Source organism: Acanthaster planci, linkage group LG15, assembly GCF_054643075.1.
Source record: "Acanthaster planci isolate LZ-2023a linkage group LG15, COTS_SCS, whole genome shotgun sequence".
NCBI classification, from domain to species: domain Eukaryota; kingdom Metazoa; phylum Echinodermata; class Asteroidea; order Valvatida; family Acanthasteridae; genus Acanthaster; species Acanthaster planci.
Window position 1 is genome coordinate 208,128 of NC_141791.1, and position 21,965 is coordinate 230,092.

Consider the following 21,965-nt stretch of genomic DNA (forward strand, 5'->3'; position numbering starts at 1 on the left):
TCACATGAAAATAACTGTCTCAGATTTCACTCACAATGTAAGCTGGGAGTACCCAGCCAACGGTGAAATGTGAATAACAGTGAGATTTAAAAAATTGACTTGACAAGGGTCGTTCGAGTGTGACTGAATTGTGCATATTGGCATTGTTAAAAAGCAATTGACTACTGGTCCAACTAGGGGGGGTACTGGTATAATTCGCACCTGACTTGCCCTACTTTGATGATCTGTCCTAGATCTAGACATGTACCACTACGTAGCTGCCTCAAGATGATCACTCAAAGTGTAATTAGGCTATATAAATGGCTTAAAAACTTTTTTAGAAGCACATGTAGCTGCCCTAAATGATTACTGAGTGAAATTGTACGAGTATACGTGGTTGAGTTTTTTTTTAGTTTCGAAGCACATGTACCGGAATACGTACATGTGGCTACTCTACTGGTAGATGATCCCTGACAGTGGAAGTATGGATTAATGGCTTATGGATTGTTTATTTTATTCTGGAAGCACTTAAAGTTATTCAAGATGATAAGTGACTGTGAAATTACGCACTTTTTTTAAAAAAATGGTTCAATGATTTTCATTTTTATTTTTGTTTGTTGTGCAAACTGAAATGTTGGCACACACATCTTAAAACCGATAAAAATTTGAATAAGCCACAGCTGTTCTCTGCTCATTGCTGGAACAAAGAGACCCAAACATTAAAAGGTCAACAGCTGTCTTATCATGGTAAATTGAGGGCACTTTCTGGCTTTCCTAATCTGACTAATTGGATTGAAGAGAGGCATCTAAGCTAAGTAATTTGTGGCTACGGCTTCAGTTTTTTAACCATTGCCATACTACAGTGAAAAGCTGTACCCAATTTGCTTGTGCTATCAAACATTGAACTGTGGAATGTTAAATTTGCACTGCGCAAACAAGGAAACAGCCATGCAGTTGATTGCTGCACATATATTTAAGCTGAACAGAGCAGTCATGCTACACATTCAACTAAATGTTAGAGACTGCAATGTTGTGTAAACATTTCAATGCAAACAACGATCCATGTACAAGTCTTCAGATAAGCTTGATAAATGATGCTACACATAGGATGCACTTTATACAATACATATGTGGGCGCTCATGCATACAATTTCATCCCAAATGACATGGTACTGTCCATTCATCTCACACTTCACTCCAGCCTATGTTTAGTTTCAGAACACCTGTACTTTATGAGACTGAAGGGCTACTGATATTCAGCTCCCCAGAGTTTAAGATTGACATGAGAAGACAACTTGTCACAGATTTTGCACTATCTCATTTATCATGCAAACACGTTATGCTGGCTCACTTGGGCATTAAACATGCGCAGCGACTGTTAAAAGTACACATGAGATTTTTAACTTTTTTTGAAAATTTCTACACAGGATTTTTTCACATGAGAAATTCCTTGCCTTCTGAAGATTTTGTCACATTACAAATTATTCATACAATACAGTGTTTTAAACCATGACTGAGTGATTAACAGCATCAGAAATGCTCAAAGTATGCATGAAACATCCAAGCATGTTATGCCTCTTTGTGTCAGAGAGGCACCAGTGAATCGGCACGCAGACACTTTGTGCACACAACAGATCTTCATCTTCAGCAGTAACCATCTGGATTACTCTGGTTACTTGCCAACTACTGTACAAGTATTACAGCATCTGTCATCACTACCCGAGGGGTTTGTTCTTATGTGGGCTTGAGTGTTCTCTGGTGTAAGACATTTTCTGTGTAAAGGAGTCCATTGTGGCTAGCTCTCCAGTCTGTTCACCTGCTTTAGTCATACCTATATTGTGGTCACTTCTACAGCTGCACCTGTCTGCTGGGGCCCCATCCATAACCACCTGTCATCAATTTAAACCAGCTATTGGTACATTTTCATGCTTTCTGACAACTTACCAAATTGTTTGTCTGAATATAAAAGGACTCACCCTTCAAATGGTACCCACTCCGTCGTGCCATAATCCACAAACTGGACTTCACAAAGTTTCTCAGTCGACTTGACTTGGTGAATTGTTGTACGGAACCACTGCTGGTTGACTTGGTAGAGAGCACAGCAGCACAAACCTAAATATTGAAATGAAGCATAAAGGCTGATGATAAAAGTCAAAACGGGTTGACGACAGATTGCTGTTGAGACGTCTAGAATATGCAGATTGTGATTTTTAATTCATAAATTGGAAAATATCTTTATATGTCAATGCAGCTTTATCCCGAAGGTTTTCCTTGCCATTTGATGGTAAACTATTTGTTGAAAACTTCCTCAAAATTTCATTTTCGCCAGCCTAATGAACTAGAGTCTTAAAATTTTAGCAATTATATAATATATAATGCTCCATGATTTGACAAAACCTTTCATTCCACAAATCCTCTGGTAAGTTTGTGTTTGGCCTAGAGATGCATATTTCTTTTCCCATAAGTTCAAAATTTGTCCTGGCTGAACACAAACAAGAAACATGAGCAAAGAAACACTATCCCTCCTTGCATTGTCCCCTCAAGGTATATGAATGCAACTCTTCTTCCAAGCTACCAGAGGAATTTTCAGATGCACTTATTCTTTCTTCCAATGCAACCTCATCCAATCACAACAATGCTTGAAGAGGAACATGAGACACTATGACAACAAGACACTCCATCAGATTTGCAGAAGAGAATTCTAAAATTCACTGTGAATAAGAGACCGTTTTCCCACAGGATAAGAGGAGTTTTTCTGTAAGAGTTATATCCAAACAAATCTTTTTTTCAGTTTGATAGTTCATCTCCTTTACAGAGATGTTATGACAAGCTAGTCCCACCAAAGTGACTCAAAACTGTTGAGTTGTGGCAGATGTTTCAAAGGATCCAAGTAAAATACTTTACTTCAAGGTCTACATGGAGCAAACATACAGTTTGTCTTGGAGGCTGCTTAACCCAGAATTCAAACAAGGAAGACAAACCGGGACAAAAAAGGAGAAACTTTCTACTTTGAATGAGTGAACACTTTTTTAAATACGCTTGAAATGATGTGACTATCAACCAGTGGAAGGAACAAAACGGCAGGAGACATGGGGGGAGAGATATAGGAGAAAATTTCACTTTCAGTTCACTGCCCATGAGACTTAGTACACAGAGATACCTACAGCCCAGGATATGGTTACCTGAAACCTACTTCAAAAGCAATCAACTGACCTACCTACAAAAATACCTCTGATTGAACGTTGATGAGAAAGGACATGATGGGATGATGGAATACTTTCAGGATTTGGTATCCTCTCAAGGGTTAAAGAAAGCCTGAAATTTGAGCTACCGATTATAAAGATAAGAGCATGATGAGTAACCGTTGAAAATGTTTAATGAAAAAAAGAACTGACAAGTCAAACAGTTTGGAAAGATCGCCCTGCACTTTTGCTTTTAAATAGGAACTTTGGAAAGAGCAAAAACGTTCATTAACCCTTTTTGAAAACTTGTTTACCTGTTCACTCAGTACAATGTTCATTGGCTTTCCTTTTTTGGTGCTTCAAAAAAGAATGGGCTTAAAAGTTTACAGCCAAAGAGTATAAGGGAGATCTATGTACATGGGTAGAGAGGTCTTGAAATACTCAAAATGCCACATCTAATCTTTGTAACTTATTTACTCCTCTCTAGCACAGACAGAAGCTATCTGATGTTAAATATGAAACTCCCCACCCCCCTCCGAGACTGTGAGTGCTGTGCATACGCTGTACCCTGACAAAATATAATGGATGAAGCCAGGTCAGCTCCATGCATCCATCTGCAGACTTGTTCTGTAGGTACGTGTACCTATTTATACTCTGGGTTGGACTTCAAGAAGCTAACCACTTTAAACCAGTGTGCCAATAAAACCTTCTAGTATCTTTACCTGCTTGACAAGGAAGTAACAAAGACCTCTCGACCCTTCCTCACATGAACAAAAGCCTCGCTGATAAACATAAGCCTACATAAAGTGTTACAGTGCAGCATCATTCCTCAGAAGCGAGAGTGCAAACCAAATCACTCAGGCAAAGAAACTGTAAATATATCCACCGGATGGAACAAAAACCTTACTTTTTTTGGCTTAACACCCCTCTGAAATTTCCCCCGAGACAGTGGCACTCAAATCCATTCCTTTCACAAGCATCTGATATTTTTTGTCCTCCAACTGACTTCAAACCCACTGTTTCTCAAAGCTTCCTATTGGTTGAGTGTCCTACCCACAACAGCCAAGGGAAAAATACAATTTCCCTGAGGAGCAAAAACCTGACACAAACAGAGTAGGAATTTCTTTTTAATACACCGTTTGGTCTTGTGAGATAATGACATCTACTGAAAAGATGACAAAGGTTTCTATACATGTAGGCAGTACTTTGTATACAGTTCAATGAGATGAAAGACCAGGTCCTATGATGGGCATAAGATATCACTCCTAAAAAGGTATTATATCTGACAACTGATTTTTTTTTTTTGAAGGAGGGGTTTGCAATGAGTTCAAAGTTGGGGGAGCCCACCTTGTTTCTGCTATCTTCTAAATAAAAATGACGTTGTCATTTCCAGAGTGATGCTAACTGTCTGTTTGCTGTAGCCAAGCAATGGATTAAATTATTCCCCACAGCAAAATTCCTACAAAGGCCAAAGTAACAGAATTCTTACATGTGCTGATTTTTCCTCACTAATTTATTTATTATTCACTTTATGACTTGCGAATATGACTTGTGGGAAATCCCTGTAAGGTGATATTCAGATGAAAACACACTTGCTTCTGATTTGGTTCATTTCCGGGGGAATTTGAGACAGGTTCAATGGAAAAGACTGCTTCTTAACAAGTTTTAAAATGCAAGCTCTTGGGAAAAACACCCGCAATCTTTTTCTTCTCCCTGCAAGCACTTAATAACTTGAAGCAATCTTTTTTTTTTTTTAGTTTTTCTGCACTGTAAGATGTATTTGTATACTTTTTTAACATTACTATAAAATGGGCTAGTACTTAGGATTGGGCATCATTTTTATGATTCAGTAATGGTTTGGATGGGACTCTGACTGGGTTAATTTAGGTTTTAACAGAAGGCTGGGTTATAAGGTCAACTGGCTGATCTGAGTTAGACTGAAAAAAGTTGAGTTAAGGGTGGGGCTGGGCTTGGTTAACTGAGTTTGAGTTGAACTAGGTTGGACTGAGTTTGAGTTGAACTAGATTGGACTGAGTTGGAGTTGAACTAGGTTGGACCAAGTTGGGTTGAGTTGGTCTGGTCAGAATTGGGCTGATCTTTGACTCTTGATTGGGTTGGGTTGAGTTGAGTTCGGCAGCACTGGGTTAATCTAGGCTAAGCTGAGCTGGTTTTGGCTGGGACTGAGCTGTATCGATACATATCAATTTAGTAATTTAGAATAAAGGCTTACCTATCTGGGGGTTGGTGACACTTGGTAGAGTGGGAGCCATCTTGTTTAGGTCAGCTGACATTCTCTGCAACTCAGCAAGTTGATGATATGTCTCCAGTTGGACTGGGCCATCGCCAAAGTGATGATCTGCCCATGGTTGTATGTAAACCTACAGAACGAACAAACATATTAAAACATAAATTCACCTCTGCACTAATGATACCACACTTTGTTTTTGTGTGTGCCTTCCCATCGTGCTTAGCGGACCGTGGGCCCCAACTGGCTCCATAGGAAAGTACACATGTGAACAAAGATTGACGTCATTAACACATAAGCCTGTTATGATGTAGCAAGTGTTGATACTAAAGATGACTGACCATAATTTGAAGTGGCCATGAGAGATTTTTCATCCAATTACCATGTCTGGCTGGTTGATGTGTGTCACTGATACAGCCAATTGAGATCCTTTGGCTGGCAACCTCATTGGCTTGTACTCCACCTCCAATCCTGCTATAGCCACACCCATTTCAGGGGATACTACTCTACCATTGGGTGTCAACGTGGCAACATCTCTAGACGCTTCCACTTCAGAAAAGGGGCAGCTTTTCTCACTCCCATCATCATTGTCTTCATTTTCAGCTAATCCCTCTGCTACAAGAACCATGTTGATACTTTGTCCAGTTGGTAACAGCAGATCCACTTTCAAGGGTTCTCCTTTTTTGCAAAGGGACTGTAACCAGATAAATATTCAGAATAAAATCTTATTCATGAATATGTAAAACAGTTTAGCCATCCCTATTGGTCTAGAGACTGTCAGGTGGCTTGTCTTAAATGGATGATATGGCACAGCTGACTGTGCTTCATTTCATGCAGTTTGTGCTACACATACACAAGTCTACATATAAGGATATTGTTTATGACTACTCATGAGAGAAACAAACCATTGCTAAAAGGGGATTAGAAAAACAAAGAAGTACATGTAGAGTTCTCGAACAAAATCATTTGAAACTCATAATTTTTCAACCTATGACTTTGACTTTGTGACTCAAAAAGTATTTATGAAGGGGTTCAGCTCAAAAATTATCAGCATTTTGCTGATCCGGTCTTGAATGGCGTCTAAGACTGACAAAGTACAATACAGAATTGACTGCGCTTAAATGTAGAAACCTTACAAGTCTGGCAAATATTATCATCCATTTTTACAAATTAGGTCGTTCTTAAGTCAACCACTACTCAAGGTCGACAGTAATGACAGGTTTCACTTTTCCCTGAATGAGTGAAAACAACTGACTTGCTGACAACAGCTCCCTTATAGATGTGTACAAAGTAGCTTTAATGGACCATATTACAATGAATGAAGAAACCTGGCCTGCCACATTTTAATGGATCCATTAGTCAATGTATTTACTCTATTTTTATCAACATATTTCCACAAAGGTTCATTCCTTCAAGGGCAGACAAACAAGATCATCAATGTTTGGGAGAACTGTCCAGGAAGAGCAAGCTAATATACATGTATTTCTTGATGAACAGAAAAAGTTGTGTTTCATTATCCCCACACAAATCTGTTTAAAAGCATGACCTTAGTCATTTAATTCTGTACATTTAAGAACAAATATCATTTGATCAAACTGTTCATTTATTTAATGTTATTACAGGTTGTTAACCAGCAGGACCCAATAAGTTTATACAGAAGTGTTCTGTTATCCCTGAGGAAATTGTTAATTGTTTACTTGGATGAAATCACACAAGTAATACGTGTAGATAAATACTACTCTTCCAAAATCCATTCTTACCTTAATCAATGCTGTGCATGACTGTTCCACAAGGGTCTCTAACAGAAACTGGATTGTTGTGACAGGCCATGAAGAGCTTGGAGGTTTCTGCAAAAGTTGTCCCCCCCCAAATTTAGGTAGTAGTCAACACACATAATATACTTAGAATGGCACCATAGAATTACCTGTATAAAATATGAATCGATATGCTATGATTTTCTTTAAACAAATGCCTTGAAACCCGCCCTCCCCAGTAAAAGACAAAAAATAACAGCAGTTTTGAACTGTGGGTTTAATTTCGGTAAATTAATAAACATGAATCATTTGTCAAATTGTGACAATCATTTTGTTAATTCCATTGAAAAATTTTTAAATACCGGGTACAGCAGAACTGCCTGGATTTTGAGCCACCAGATTCAATTCAAAAATGGACGAAAGCACAGACAGTAGCAAAGCGAATTGAGAGGAACGTTGCTTCCGGACATGTTGTTTGAAATCTCACGTCTTGTTGGTGACCAAAAAAATGGAATTAGAGCTTGAATCCCTCCTCTCCCTATGGAAATTTTACAAAACGTCTCATGTTGTATCCTGAGGACGGCCTGGGAGATTTATGGTTGGATTAAAATGCAGAGTGTACAGCTCATCACTCCCTACAGGTAAATGTAAGACTATACAGCATACTACAGCTACTAGCCTAATCCTGAATGCATCAACACCCGTCACCATGGGGATCCAGATTTGTGCTTGGAAAAATGAAATCAAATTAAAAAAATTCTCAAAAAATTACACTGGTACGGTACATGTACATGTATGTGGAAATCTTTAGGAAAAGGGAGATTAATTTCAGGAAATTACCAAGGCAAGATTAACACAATGTAAGAAACCAGAAGAGATTTGAATAGAAAGAGGAGCATGATCACAAGGAGGTCTCAAGATTGGTCTGTTGTCTATGAAATGTCTTCTCAACAAACTGTCTTCATAACATTTCACTAAAAGTAATGGCCAAACTTGATTTAAAAAGAGTTTGTGTCTGCATTAAATTGGGGACCCTGAACAATAGAGGACAATAAGGTCCCCGACTGACAGAGGGTCCCCGATTGACAATTGTGTACAAAACATATGGGTGGTCTTCTAAGTTAAAGTAAAAACAAAAGAGGAACAATAGGGGGTCCCCAGTTGCAGGCAAATACACACTTGAGTGTGTGTATTGTTAAACTATATTTTCTCCACTGCAAAAGCCTTTTGCTAAAACTACTGCAACAGAATCAGACTTAATGGACTAAGATCCTCTAGGGACCCTCTGGGGACCAGCACTATGGAGATGAAGCCTTTCAAAATGGATCTCAAGATGTAGCATTAGTCAATATCAACATTTCAAAGACAGCAAGTCAATGCATTAAAATCCACACAAGAAGACTCATTGTAATTGTAATTGAATCTGATAAGAGTGTGTGAGTCATGTGCAGGTACTGCATGCACCAAATTTCAGGTTGAATAAAAATATCAAAGAAGTGCCATCTAAATATATCAAGAAAAAAGGTACCAGTTTACAAGTCTTGCTGTCTCAAAACAATTGTTTTCTTGAAAAATGGGAGATGTATGATTTGGTCCCTGACAAGAAGCAGAGAATATGTATCTATAAGCTTAAACTTTAGAGAGATCCCAGTTAGGTCAGAATAGCAGCCTGTCAGTCAGGGGTAGAAAGAGTTCAACCTTCAAGAATCTTGCCAAAATTTAGTTCTAATTTGAGACTTACCGGTCGAAGACCAATTAGAATACAATCTCTGCTCTGTTGAGGCATGTCCAACTTAAATGGTTTCAGATGGATGCTTGGGAAAGGGACAGTCTCTGAATTACCAAAATCTACATAGTGCACCTATCCAGAAGAAAAGAAGATGTTTTTTCAATAGAATCACTCTTGAAAAAAAGGAAGAGAAACCAAACTACGAAAAAACCTTCATAAAAATGATGCGTTACATGTAAATGGGCCATTCTATAAATTTGGGGTCCAATTTTTTTTCCTTTCCCTGTTATATATGGCATATGATTTTTTTATGTTTAGAACTCACTGCTTAATTTCCAAGACTGAATAAGTACTGCAAATTACCTGCCAAGCAAATAACAAACGTTTGAAATCAATGTCAGTGATACATCGCTTGTCAAACTTGTCAGATGGTATACATGTCAAAGGTAACATGGACAGAAAAATGTCACACTTTGGACCCCAAATTTATAGAATGACCCAGTAAATGTATTTCTCTATCAAGAATAGGGTGATATTTTTCTCACATGCATTCCAGCCTTTAAAACTACATGTAAAACTCACTCTGTCAGTAGAGCACTTCTTGCAATAAAAGAAGGCCATCATCAAAAGACCACGCAATTTATTCCACCACAAGCAATATTGGAAATTTAATACAACCATTTATATTCATTGTAGGAAAATAGTTTTTTTTAAGATGCAACTACACGTAAATATTTTTATCAAAATCCCCCTTACGAGATTGTTTTAAAATGATCACAGAATTTAACACTGGTGACAAAGGGCATTGACAAGGGTTAAAGACGAAAGCATTAAAGTAAAAAAACAAATGCTATGAAATGACTGCATACTGGACTTAACAAGCAGGTGCTCCTACACTGCAAGTTATTAGTTCCATGATCAAATCATCCATCGTTTACAACTCATATCATCCTGATGCCCTACATTACCTATCAACCATCCACCAATGGTGTCAGCTGGCTTCAATTTTTTTTCCAGACAGTTAGTAGGATTTTTCATTTGAAAGCTCATCCAGAAGTCTTCCAGTAAGGCTTATCTATGATCTGGTTTACTGAGGAATCAATCAGATGTAATTTCAATTACTGGTGCACTGACAGAGCTATCCTAAGCCAACATCAGTCAGAGTTTATGGTCTTATGATATGGCATGCTTTATTCCACTGTTTTTCCTAAAGGCTTTAGAATTCCCCTCCTGTGTAAACTTTATGAACCCTAACAATCCCCCCAACAGGTGGAAGATTAACAACGGTAAGGGTTTATGCTGAGCAAAGATAAAGATTCACAAAAGTTGAGGGCATTTTAAGCAAAATGAGGCTTCTACTGGAAAATGCAATCAAAGGAACTAATGAAGCAATTCCTAGGGCATGAGGAAAACTACAGTCCACAACATCAAGACAAAAAACCCACAATATACATGTACATGTCAAACTACCAGCATCAGTCATTCCCATCACTGTAACAGCTACACCTTCTTGCAGAAAAGTATAAAATTCATTCAGTAGCCCTTTCATTAAAATTTTCTCTCAATACGTAGCCATTGTGGAGCAGGTGCATGTAATTTGATCGTGACAAGCTAAAGAATAAGGTACATGTACGTTGAAATGACAGCAAAGGACAAAATCATTACTCTGTACACCACACCACATTTTAGTTGATATCAAGTTTTTGCTAATGCTGCATTTTATAGGTTAAGGAAGCACATGTTTGTAATAACTTCGTCAGATGGTTCACATCAATGATTTGTAAGATTTCTTCACAGGAAAATAGAAATCGTGGCTAGTTCAGGATATTTCATCCCAATGAAAGTGTCTGACAAATTGAGGTCAGTTCCATGGGAATTCACTCAATCAAGTACAGCGTCTTTGGCCACAAATAAAATTGTCCAGCAACTCAAAAACCAGGTCAAAACCTCAAATAGGGAAATGGAAAAATCCAATCTAATCTATGGAACATTCTCTCTTGCCCTGTAATTCCATTGGGAATTTTTTATTTAGTTCTAGAAGTGAGGGGAGAAGGGCATTGTTATGAGATGAGAGAAAAGACCCAGTACAAAGACCTCCAAGTAACACCCAGGGATTATGTGAAGTAACTTGGGAGATAAAACCTGATGACACTATCAATGACTCCCTTGGGGAGATTCAAACCAGTTGAAGAAAGAAATAAGATCCCTGCATCTAAGGTACATGTATGTTGGAGGTTTGTGTGCACTCTCACACTGTCCCCTAACTGAACCTCCCCCATACATTTTAATATTAATCAAAGTCTCTCCTTTTATACAATTCAAGTAGATTATGAATTTATTTCATCTTGAGAAATTTTGAGACATTTTACCATGAATAATTCGATGCAAATAGGATTGTAATGAGGTTGATAGAAAAGCGGCTTTAAAATCTGAGGCAATGATAAATCGCTTTTGTAGTAAGAGCATAACAAGACTGTCATTAAAATGCATGATTTGTCTTATCACCATCCGGCACAAACCACCCACACTGAGGTAATTATTAACGAGTTTCAAGGGAATTAAATTTGTTTTCAAAGATCCTGAATCTTTGAAAGTCACACGATGGATTCTGATACCATTTCTACATGCTATTGATGCAGTAATGAGACAAAGAAAACAATTCAAATAAGAGTTCAATTTAGAAGGGACGGTGATGGTGAGATTTGCTGCGAGGAGATAAAATGGGGAAAGCGCTAGAAACAAACAAGATTTGTATCGGATCAAAAGAACACAAGAATATTGCTGATCCACAATGTCGATGCATTTCTGACTCTTTCTTTAATCTTGATACACTGTATATTATTAAGTTATTTCTTGGAGTTCTGAATGAACAGAGTACTGAGTAATATCTTGTCCTACAAACCTGGCTTTAAACTTAGTGCCTTTGGTTTTTAAGTATGGTTTCTACTTTAAGAATTCATTTTCTAGTTCAGATAATGTGTCATTTGATGCAAATTTGAAAGGCGTAATTTAGAGTGCATCCATATCTTTCCTGCCCCTCTGGTGAAATTTAAGATGTGCCGAATGCCAAAGACTTTCAGATTGTAATAGGATAATTGTACTGCAACCACTCAACTCAACTCACTTAGCCATTTGGAAGTCAGATGAAGAGAAATGATGTAGGAAGTCAGAATAAATCTGAATTTTCCTGAAAAAATACACTGCAAAGCTTCTTGGATTTCAGATTCTTAATCTTCAGATTTTTCCATATTTTTATTTTCATATCGCCTTGTTTCTCTGGTTTTATATTGAATAAAAAAAAATGATAACTTTCTCCCTCAAGAAGCCACAACAAACATAAGAGATTTACACCAAAACCAGTTAAATTTATGAAGATTTTTCTTCTTGAACATCTTACGAGAGTGGACACAGGCTGACACTGAAACTATAACTCACCTCTGCAGCGTCTGCATGCACCCTTGTGATTCTTGCTCTATACCACAGTCCATCCTCTTGGAATTGTGCACATACTGCTTGTCCTTCTCGCAGATCTTTAGACATCGGCACCGGCTGAGATATGGAATTGGCTGCTTGTAGTCTCTCCATAACATCCCGGAATGTATCAACTGAAACAATAAAAAGACTTCCACAGTCAAACCAATAAGGGCTTTTAGCAGATACATTCAAATGTGGATCCAAAGATGCTTAGGAGTTAAAGAGGTTGTGTCCATGTCTATAAAAAGTTGCAAGCTTTGTTTCTCTACCAGCCAGGAACAAATGGTGCCTGCCAAGACAGAGTTTTAAGAATGTAGGCTAACTGCATTCAGAAGTGCCAAAAATGGTTGCCTTTCATTCACAATGTATTAAGGGTTTAGTAAGACTGGAGCTATGGGCCCTGGGCGGGGCCAAGGAGGGCGCTATTTTCCTAGTAATGGAAGCTCCTTGACAGGAACTGCACTTTGCTGGTTCACTAATGACTATGAAATGCATGCGGTGTGCTCACGTCCCTACCAACTAATGAACACTCTCCACCAACATGGTTCTCTTCAATCACTGAGGGAGTGCTTCTTCTCGAGGGAGATACATCATACATCATATTTTACAAAATGATGAGGAAATTCTGGTCTAAGACATTGAATATTTTATGCTTTGAAACGATAACCAAGTTCAAGAAAACCAGGAGTTCTAAAAGTTCCATGTCATGCAAGGCTGGTTTACAAGGACAATATTCTGTCAGTCAGTTTTGCTAATTATTAGTTACCAGCAGCATGACTCTTAGTTCAGAATCAAGCACGTTCAAGCACAGATTACCTTGAATACATGGTACCATAATATAAGTAATTTTGACTGGTCTGTCACAGAACTTGACTCAAGTCAACCAAGCCAGCCGTAACTTTTCAGTAGAAGCTCACCTTCGCTGGCTTCCAATCCCGAGATAATTCCATCAGTGCTGACGTATGTGATCACCAGATCAAGTCTCCCACTTGTTGGTAATGGTGGCAACAGATATCGAGGAAAGTCCCCTTCTTCTTCAGCTGATTCAAACTGTGAAACAGTCAATTGAGGGCTGACTCCTGGAGATGAACCAGCTGAAGCATGCTGGGAAGGTTTATCCTGGGACTTGGAGGTGGGACCACCCACTGAGGAGTCAGATGGTTTATGGGGTGAGGAACTCTTTGTAGGCAGCTGTTGATCTGAGGGTGGTGATGTGGAGGACCTTGCAGGAACACGCCTACTGAAAAGAAAAACCACACAGAACTCAAATTAATGCTCGAAGTTTCTGCTGTTCCTATATGTAAGTTCCAGACAATGAGATGCTCCATAAACCTATAAAGGTAATAAGTTGGTTTGAACTCAAGTTTCTATCCAATCAGTAAGAATGCAAAATGACATTTCGATTAAGACCACTAACTAGGTAGCAACAAAACATTACAATATTTTCTATTTTGCACTGATGGCTGATGAATGATGAAGAATTCAGACGATATACAACCTGCAAGTTAACTATAAGGGGCACTCTCAACTCATACCTGACTGGCAAAGCTAGTCCTTTAAGAAGTAGCAACTTGGAAATGCTACCAAAATCCTCCGTTGTCTGTTGTTCAAGTTTCTCTTCAATGGAACGTTCATAGAGAAGGTCTATGGGAAGAGAGCCATTCTGCAGGTCACCCTGGAAAAGGAAATGGAACCACATGGAAACATATGAGTCGGGACACCAGTTTGTACTTGTGTTGGTATCAATGAGGTCAGGCCACTAGTCTCAAACCACTGCATGTCTACACACCTATGTCAGGTCACCAGCTTTTACTCGTCTTTATATCACTGACCCTATACTCATATCAATGAATGCCAAGGCACCAGTCTACTAACCTTCTTGACTATGACACATTCTAAGTCTGACAACGTGGCCGCAAGGAATTCACAAGCTGTCCTGGTCCATTTCTGTTTATCCCCTCCTGGTATGACATCAGCAAGGTGACACTGGATTGCAAATGGCGGATCATCCTGAAACTTAGCCAACAGGGGGCGTATGTTGCTGAATGACACAACCTCTGTGTTGCCGTAGTCAGTGAAAAGAATCTAGGACAATACAACAATAATTGCAAAAGTATTAAAACAAATTGCATGAGGGAAAAGTTGCACTGATCGTAAAAGTTTGGTAACAAACATGCCACAATCAATTTTACATTCATAAGTACCTTCAAGAGGTCTTAGCAATTAAAAGTAAAAATCTATCTTTTGGGAACAAATCAATCAGTTATCCTAGCTGGAAAAAGTTGATTGAGAAAAGCCAGAAAAATTTCCGACAGTCATTACAAGCAGCAAACACAGGCAAGATTTATTAGGTTCATCACACACACGACATGGATCTATCCACGTTTTATTCGACACAGGTTCCTTGCGCCTAGCTATTACACCCAGACAAGTACATCAAATAATCTGTCATAGATACTGGTCATAACAAGCAAACAACTCTCTCTGTTGAACACCGCTAAGTCAATATTTAACTTCAACATCTAATACCCTATAGAGACACAATTTATCAGATGGTATCTCCTACATCTTGTAGAAAAGCTCGCAGCAAACTTTAGATCCACCCCTTGGTTCATTGAGTCTTGGCTCATTATTCATTTACAGCACATCTCTACCACAGAGGTAAGAGTGCTGATCAGTAGAGCAATCTGTGTCCAGATAAATCCTGCTTCATTGACTTTGGCATGACCAGGAGTGTCTAACTTTTGTTTTAAACTAGACAAAGGAGCAAGCATGGTACAAGCAACCAAGGCAGTCAAGGAACTTTGAAGCAACAATTAAGAACCTGAAGGCGTTCTCTTCAGACAGAAGTTAGATTTCAACTGAAGACAATGATATGATCCCAACTGCTTGCACCTCTCCTATCCTCTCAGAACAACAAAACTTTCAAAATATTATTGCACTCAGAACAGTATAAAATATTATCAGTATTGACAGCACTTTGTTAATTTATCAAAACTCGGAATCCTGACTCAAATCAATAAATTCACTTGATATGGTCAGCTGGCAAAAGAGGATTTGGAGATGGTACATCGCTTCTAAATGCATCCAGCATATAATCTATAAACACGGTGGCAGAAACATGAAAGACATGCACAGCAGTAAGTCATCGCTTTATTTTCTCAAAAAGCTTGTCTTTCATATACGAATCTCAAACAAAGCAGTTGCCGTTGGATCAATTTTTCCCACACATCCGGCCAATTTCTACAAGCACAAAAGCACCACCGCGCGACTGTTTGAGGCCTACTGCCATGCTCTTTAGCTAAAAGTCGTCATCAATTGCGCGGGTGAAAGTAATATGGTGGAATGCGCTTGATTACCAGTATCACGTTCACTGCGCTTTTGCATCTACCACAAAGCGGCAGCACTGGTCAATTGTTGCAACATGGGTACCCTAACAAACTTGATACACTGGTATTTGACAGCCATTGACGACACACTGGATAAACTTAACGTTGACCCTATCTAGAATCACACCAAGATATCTAAAACATTTCTTTACAACATTAACCCAAGCCTGCTTCACAAACAACCATACAGTCTTATGTTGCATGATCAGGATACCAATATAGTACTTAATTTGGGCAGGAGCTCTTTCAGACTTCTCAATGGAAACCGTGCTGAAATGTGAAACTACCTCCTTTGTAATAAAGTAACTCTTTAATATTTCTCTCTTTTGTGATGAGTGCTTGAAGCAGCAACATTACAAGGAAATAGTTCCGCATTGTCATAATCAAGTAATACTCAGCATCAATAATTATCACTTCTAAATCATAAAACTTCTTGGACTTTTTGTTCAATCACCACATTTTCCTTCTTTCATATCACAACACTCTTCATCTGTCCCTAGTAACCCTATGCTATGATTTCTCCCTTAGGCCGGTCACAAAATCAGTGATTGATCCTTCTTATTTTCTCAGACTCATTCAATCACTGCTGGGTGGAAAGAATATCATTCAAAAACTCTTTAAATGTACATATCAATTACAGTAGACGTATACCATTACCCACTTACATTGATTTTGGTCTGAAAATTTCATCGAAAAAGTTGAAACATAAAGAGTACACATGTTCAATCATTCTTATTTTCTCAGACTCATTCAATCATTGCTGGGTGGATATAGTGTTCTTCAGAAACTCTTTCAATGAGCCCGCTTAAATTTATTTTGGACTGAAAATGTCCCCCAAATAGTTAGAGTCTGAGGAGTACACATGTTCCTAGACCCTTCACTTTCCTTGACCATTATATAATGGTAATTTTACCCATAACCGGCCCTATTACATAACACCGAGGTGTTAAAAACCAGAAGGAATTGCAGCAAGAACCCAACCCAGATGCTTTTCACGCCAAACAGATCAGAAACTAAACACCTAATATTATGCTCTCCTTTTAACCTCAGGGCCTAGTTAACTGAAATCCCTAGAGGGCTCACTATCTTTGCAAACGCTGCCAACAGATGAATTGCTGCAAGTTCTCTACCCTTTCACACCTTGCTAATTTCAAGCCAGTAAGGGCTTTCTTTCACCTAATATCAACTGATTCACATTTTGGGAAATGGGTATTGTTCAATTAGTTATTTAGAGTCCAGAAGATCAAGCTAGCCTCACACTACACTGAAATGAATACTGATATCTAGACTGTAAGTATTGTCATTGATATAATGAACTGACACCTGTCATAACTCACTCGGAGGTTCATGCGTGAGTGACAATTTAAGTTCAGGTACTGCTAAAATATACATGTATTTAGACATAGAATGAGATTAATTTGGGCACAGAATAAGACATCAATCAGATCATCATTTCCTCAATGACCCCCAACCTCATCCAATGACCTCCAACCTCATCCAATGACCTCCAACATGAGTGGTTCATGAAAAATAGTTCCAAACGATGTGTAAAGGCAGTGTATCGCACTTTCAGAATCTCTACAGGTCAAACTGAATAAAGTACATAAAAGCGGTCATTGTTTTGAAAGCTTTCCTACATTAGTAACTCCTGACAAGCAATCACCTGATCCCAATCACCTGATTATCCCAATCACCTGATCCCATACTCACAATGGCATTTTCATCCGGTAGCACTGTCTTGATACGTCCTCTACACCACACTCCTTCTCTGATAAGCAATGCACTACACGAATCTCCTTCTTGCCAAACAATGTCTTCCGTTGATTCCAACTGCTTGTAGGTCAGCGTCATGGTTTCCAGTAAGCTATGAGATGGTAAATTGCAATAGCGCATCTCTACTTTCTCCTCCATCATGGACTGACTCGGTTATGACAAGGAGTGCAATGCTACAAATGGCATGTTTGCCAGCGTGTTTGTTCATGAATATCATGGGCACTCCCTTGACAGCTCTTCCCCATAATCTAGACACTGTCAACTATGGACACTGTAATAAACTCCCTTTGTCCATCCTCCATCCCTGCCCACACCTGTTCTTATGCCCCTGCTCAAGCCTTCAGGTACTACACTCGAACCTCGTTAATAAGAGGTATTTCGGACTTGGCAAATTACCTTGTCATAACAGGAACCTTGCATTACCAGGAATGAAAACAATAAAAAACAAAAGAGTGGGACCTAAACATTTCCTTGTTATAAGCAGAATCTTGTATTAACAGTGCTCTTATTACTGAGGTTCGACTGCATACAGCTTTGAACAACCCTTTCTGGCCGCATTTCCTGTACTGTTCCCTTAATTACACCCCTTCCCTTACCCTACCTGCACCCCACCTGCACCCCTTGCTGCACTCTGCACCTAACCCATACGTACCCCCTATTTTTATTACTTCCACATCAACACTTTCTTCCCATCCCTCACACCTACCTGTCTAATCCATCTTTCCTAGCTGTTGAAAGTTGAATGTAGATACAAGCTGGTGACTCCACATGACTAATGTGAACTGATGTGTACTGTGAGCTTGGAGCTTGTGAGCTAAGCTTGGAGGATGGCTGTGACTTGGACGGAGAGGTGATAGTGTAGGGTCTAGCAGCTCCATTAGTCTTAGGAATGCTAGCTTGAGTGTCAGTACCAGAATCTGTTGATGGTGTTCCTTCATTTTTCAATGTGTCGTCGTCAGAGAAGTCACTGTGAGGAATGTCAAAGATGATAGCTGCGCTGACAGATCTAAAGAGAAGATCAAAGTTGGTTATAGATACAGAACATGTTTACAGACAGAGAAAAAAATGCTTAGTTCCAAGACTGGGTACATGCACTAGGCCAACTAATTTACTGATCAAACAGCTAGCTACAAACCAACATAATAGGCATCCACACGTAACAAGGACCAGATAAGCAAGTAAACGTTTCTGCCAAACAGCGATTAAATCCAATCAACCAGTTTGCATCAGCATCAACTCGGAATGGACTGTTGGCTGGCTGGACGTCAGCCAGTGTATTCAACTGACCATTCTGCACATACAAACACTAAACTCTGCCAAAACAGAGAAGACAAACAGACAAATGATTAAAACTCAACCACAGATGAATTAGTCAGCATCCCTACCCAGGTCCAGTGCTTTGAGCAAATCCTTTCTGAACCAGCAATGCATTAATGTTGATCTCCCTATCTTGCCTGTCTTCAACTAAAATGATTGACAGCCTCCTTTTTTGGATACCTGAAGAATCAAAAAACAAAACTGATGATAAAAACCAACCACCTCCAAATGAATCCCTTGGCTTGTAATCGCTGTGCAATTAAGGTTCAATCACTGGAACAGCAATGTTTGCAAGTCATTAACAATAGCTGCCCTTAAGACCTGATATGGGCTGAAGTTTCTTCAAATGATCTCTTACAGTGTTGCTCTATTCATACCTTTGACAGTTGCTCTCAGGGCTTTGGTGAGAACGATGGTACCAAATCCATCGTTTTCTTCTGCTGTCCATCCTTTCTCAGGGTCCTTGGGACCAATGTCAGCCAGAGAACAAGGCAGGGCCTAGACCCAAGCAGTTAAAAACTTTAAAATTAGGGTTAAACTTCTCAATCCACAATACAACAAGCAGGTTCCCACTGATGTTGCTGATTGGTAATTTAAGTTCTATTTTTACTGCAATCCTGTTTTTGTGGTTCAGATTTGTTGAAATATTGAAACATATGATGAAAGCTGAAGAAAGAGTAAGAAATAAATGCTGAAACATCCTCTAAGTCTGACAGAAAGACCAACAAACAAACCCTACCTGCATACACAGTTTGAGGAACTTCTTAGATATCTTCCGTAATTTGGAGCAATGAACTCTTTCATAATTGCCATAGTCGACATACAATACATCCACTTGCTGACTACCAGGCAGATCTATGTAATCAACAACAGAGTGCTATGGTCTAGTTCACAAAAATCTACAACCATTTTGCAAGCAAATTAAATGTATTACTCCAACGTAATTACAAATCACTGGGTTAAGAAAGATTCCAAGAAACAATTCTTGTCTTTTGGCTCCTTTTCCAATCTGGGAGTAACTCACCAACAATCTGGGAGTAACTCACCAACAATCTGGGAGTAACTCACCAACAATCTGGGAGTAACTCACCAACAATCTCAGCTCTAGACCATTGATTATCCTCAGAGAAGTGAGCCACACAGATGGTTCCTTTCTTCGGGCACAAAATGTTCCATCTATCATCCAGAGGCCTGTTGTAGAATTCTTGAAGATCCTTCATCATCTTTAGCAGATATTCACAATCTTCTCCAATCTTGTGAGGGACATGCAAGAACAATGATGTACACAGTACAGATTACAGACTCATTTTGTTGACACTGATTAAGAATACCCATCCTAGTACAGAGTCTTGATTTTTCAAATTCACATATTGAACATTAAGAGTCCTGAATCCAACTTTTGGCCAGTTCATACAGAGATCTGGAAGTGCCATCCGACTTATTCAGATCCTGATGTAGTTTTTCTTGGGATGATGACATAAAAGGCGAGATTTCCACATCCTGAGATTATTCATCACAGGATGACGACATCCTAACAGTTGGAGGATGACATCCCTAAGATAATCTTTATCTCCGGATGTCATCATCCAACAAATGTGATGTCTACTTCACTACTTGTAACAGGTGGTGAGACATCATGACATTTTGTCAATCTAATCAATATCAGGCATGGCAACAGGAGGACAATTTTTTGAAAATCAGAAGCACCTCAGGCCACCTGTACGTTTTCAAGATGTTTTGTCACAAAACTCATTGACAAATAATGTCATTATTGACATTTACGATGTCTTCATCCTGTGATAAATTATCTCAGTATGTCGCCATTCAACTTTTGGCATGTCATTTCATGATAACTTATCTCACGGATGTCATCATCTCGTGAGAAATTATCTCAGGGTGCCGACATCTTGCCTATATGATGTCCTCATGCCAAGAAAAAACGTCAGGATCTCAGAAAGTCGGATGGCACTTCAAGAGCTCCTTAGGTTCACGACTGTTAGGGTAAACATCTAGTTCCATCTGTTTTCCTCACATCAGGATAACAAGCTGTAAACTGCCTTGACTGACCTCTTGTACACAGAAGCACTCAGGATCTTGGAAGTGGCTAACAGTGACTAAGATCTCCTCGCCTTGAACTGGAAGATCTGCTGCAATGAACTTCAGAGGAGGCCCTCTAGAGGGTGCAGCTATAAGGACAAAATATCAAATTGTTCATTGATTTACATTACAACTGACCATGTAAGGTATTCCTCAGTCACTGCAGATGCTGTACAAAGGAAACAGTGAAAATTTCAACCACTCACTCTATATTGTGAAAATATCAGTAAAATAACATGTTCCACCAAAGGAAACTATTCCGCAAAAAAAGATTTATGACAAGAAATCATCCCTCTTTGCAATTAATTAGCATGAAATGCATTCCACGGAGAAATTAACTTAACTGTCACATTTAAGTCTTACCTTCTGGAACAGACTCTGGTGATACAAAGCAGGCAAGTTCCAAGAAAACCAAAGCATCTCGGAGGGATATGGGCATGTCATCTTCAACCTCTAACAGAGGAGGTTTGTGAAGATCCACGTAGAGGGTTGCTCCTGAATGGCCAAGAATCTACCACAAATTATAAATGCAATGACAATACAGTCAGGGAAGTTATAAGAACAAGAGTTGACTACATAAAGGGATAATGTAGAAATCCACATCGTACCTTGATTAAGTATGCCAGAGAGAATCTGTAAAGTTGTGTACAAATGTAAAGTTGAAGAAAGCAATTTTGACTGTAACAAAAATGAAAACAATCTTGATTTACTCACACTCATATAAACAGGCTTGTCCCCAACCATGTTGGCAAAGGAATGCACTGCTTCCAGTGACCAGCGACCAGACTAAAACCAACAAATGGGAAGAGTTTATTTTTAATCAAGTTAAACAACAAAGTTGTGTGTTCAAAATGTATGGCATTTTCTATACACAACGTTGTCTAGGAGAAAAACATGTGGAGATAAGGAACCAAATTGTTTTTGAAAAGTTTTCAATTTTTAACTCAGGCACTGGCTACATATTACGACGATGAGCTGAGGAAATGATTTAGATCAGCTTGTGCCGTAATCTAAATTTATGGCAAT

General features: G+C 38.9%; 1 protein-coding gene across 12 annotated transcripts in view; it reads right to left on the bottom strand.

Moving 5' to 3' along the window:
• Positions 1-21,965, bottom strand: part of LOC110974416 (RING finger protein 17-like) — a 77,971-nt gene that overhangs the window by 49,610 nt on the left and 6,396 nt on the right. For 10 of the 12 annotated variants that reach the window (XR_015427796.1, XR_015427798.1, XR_002597582.2 and 7 more), the window contains exons 15-32: positions 21,654-21,725; positions 21,303-21,450; positions 20,910-21,028; positions 19,933-20,095; positions 19,582-19,697; positions 19,220-19,340; positions 18,911-19,022; positions 18,232-18,531; positions 17,463-17,616; positions 14,239-14,448; positions 13,899-14,038; positions 13,281-13,603; positions 12,325-12,494; positions 8,902-9,021; positions 7,167-7,253; positions 5,789-6,100; positions 5,392-5,539; positions 1,956-2,091 (exon numbers count right to left, since the gene is read on the bottom strand). Coding sequence is in view for 3 of the 12 variants with exons in the window: in XM_022226031.2 (XP_022081723.2) it covers positions 1,956-2,091; positions 5,392-5,539; positions 5,789-6,100; positions 7,167-7,253; positions 8,902-9,021; positions 12,325-12,494; positions 13,281-13,603; positions 13,899-14,038; positions 14,239-14,448; positions 17,463-17,616; positions 18,232-18,531; positions 18,911-19,022; positions 19,220-19,340; positions 19,582-19,697; positions 19,933-20,095; positions 20,910-21,028; positions 21,303-21,450; positions 21,654-21,725 (2,951 nt within the window). In the remaining 9 variants the exon portion in view is untranslated. Of the gene's footprint in view, positions 1-1,955; positions 2,092-5,391; positions 5,540-5,747; positions 6,101-7,166; positions 7,254-8,901; positions 9,022-12,324; positions 12,495-13,280; positions 13,604-13,898; positions 14,039-14,238; positions 14,449-17,462; positions 17,617-18,231; positions 18,532-18,910; positions 19,023-19,219; positions 19,341-19,581; positions 19,698-19,932; positions 20,096-20,909; positions 21,029-21,302; positions 21,451-21,653; positions 21,726-21,965 lie in introns of those variants that run through there. The other 2 variants (XR_015427797.1, XM_022226034.2) reach the window with 2 other exon arrangements.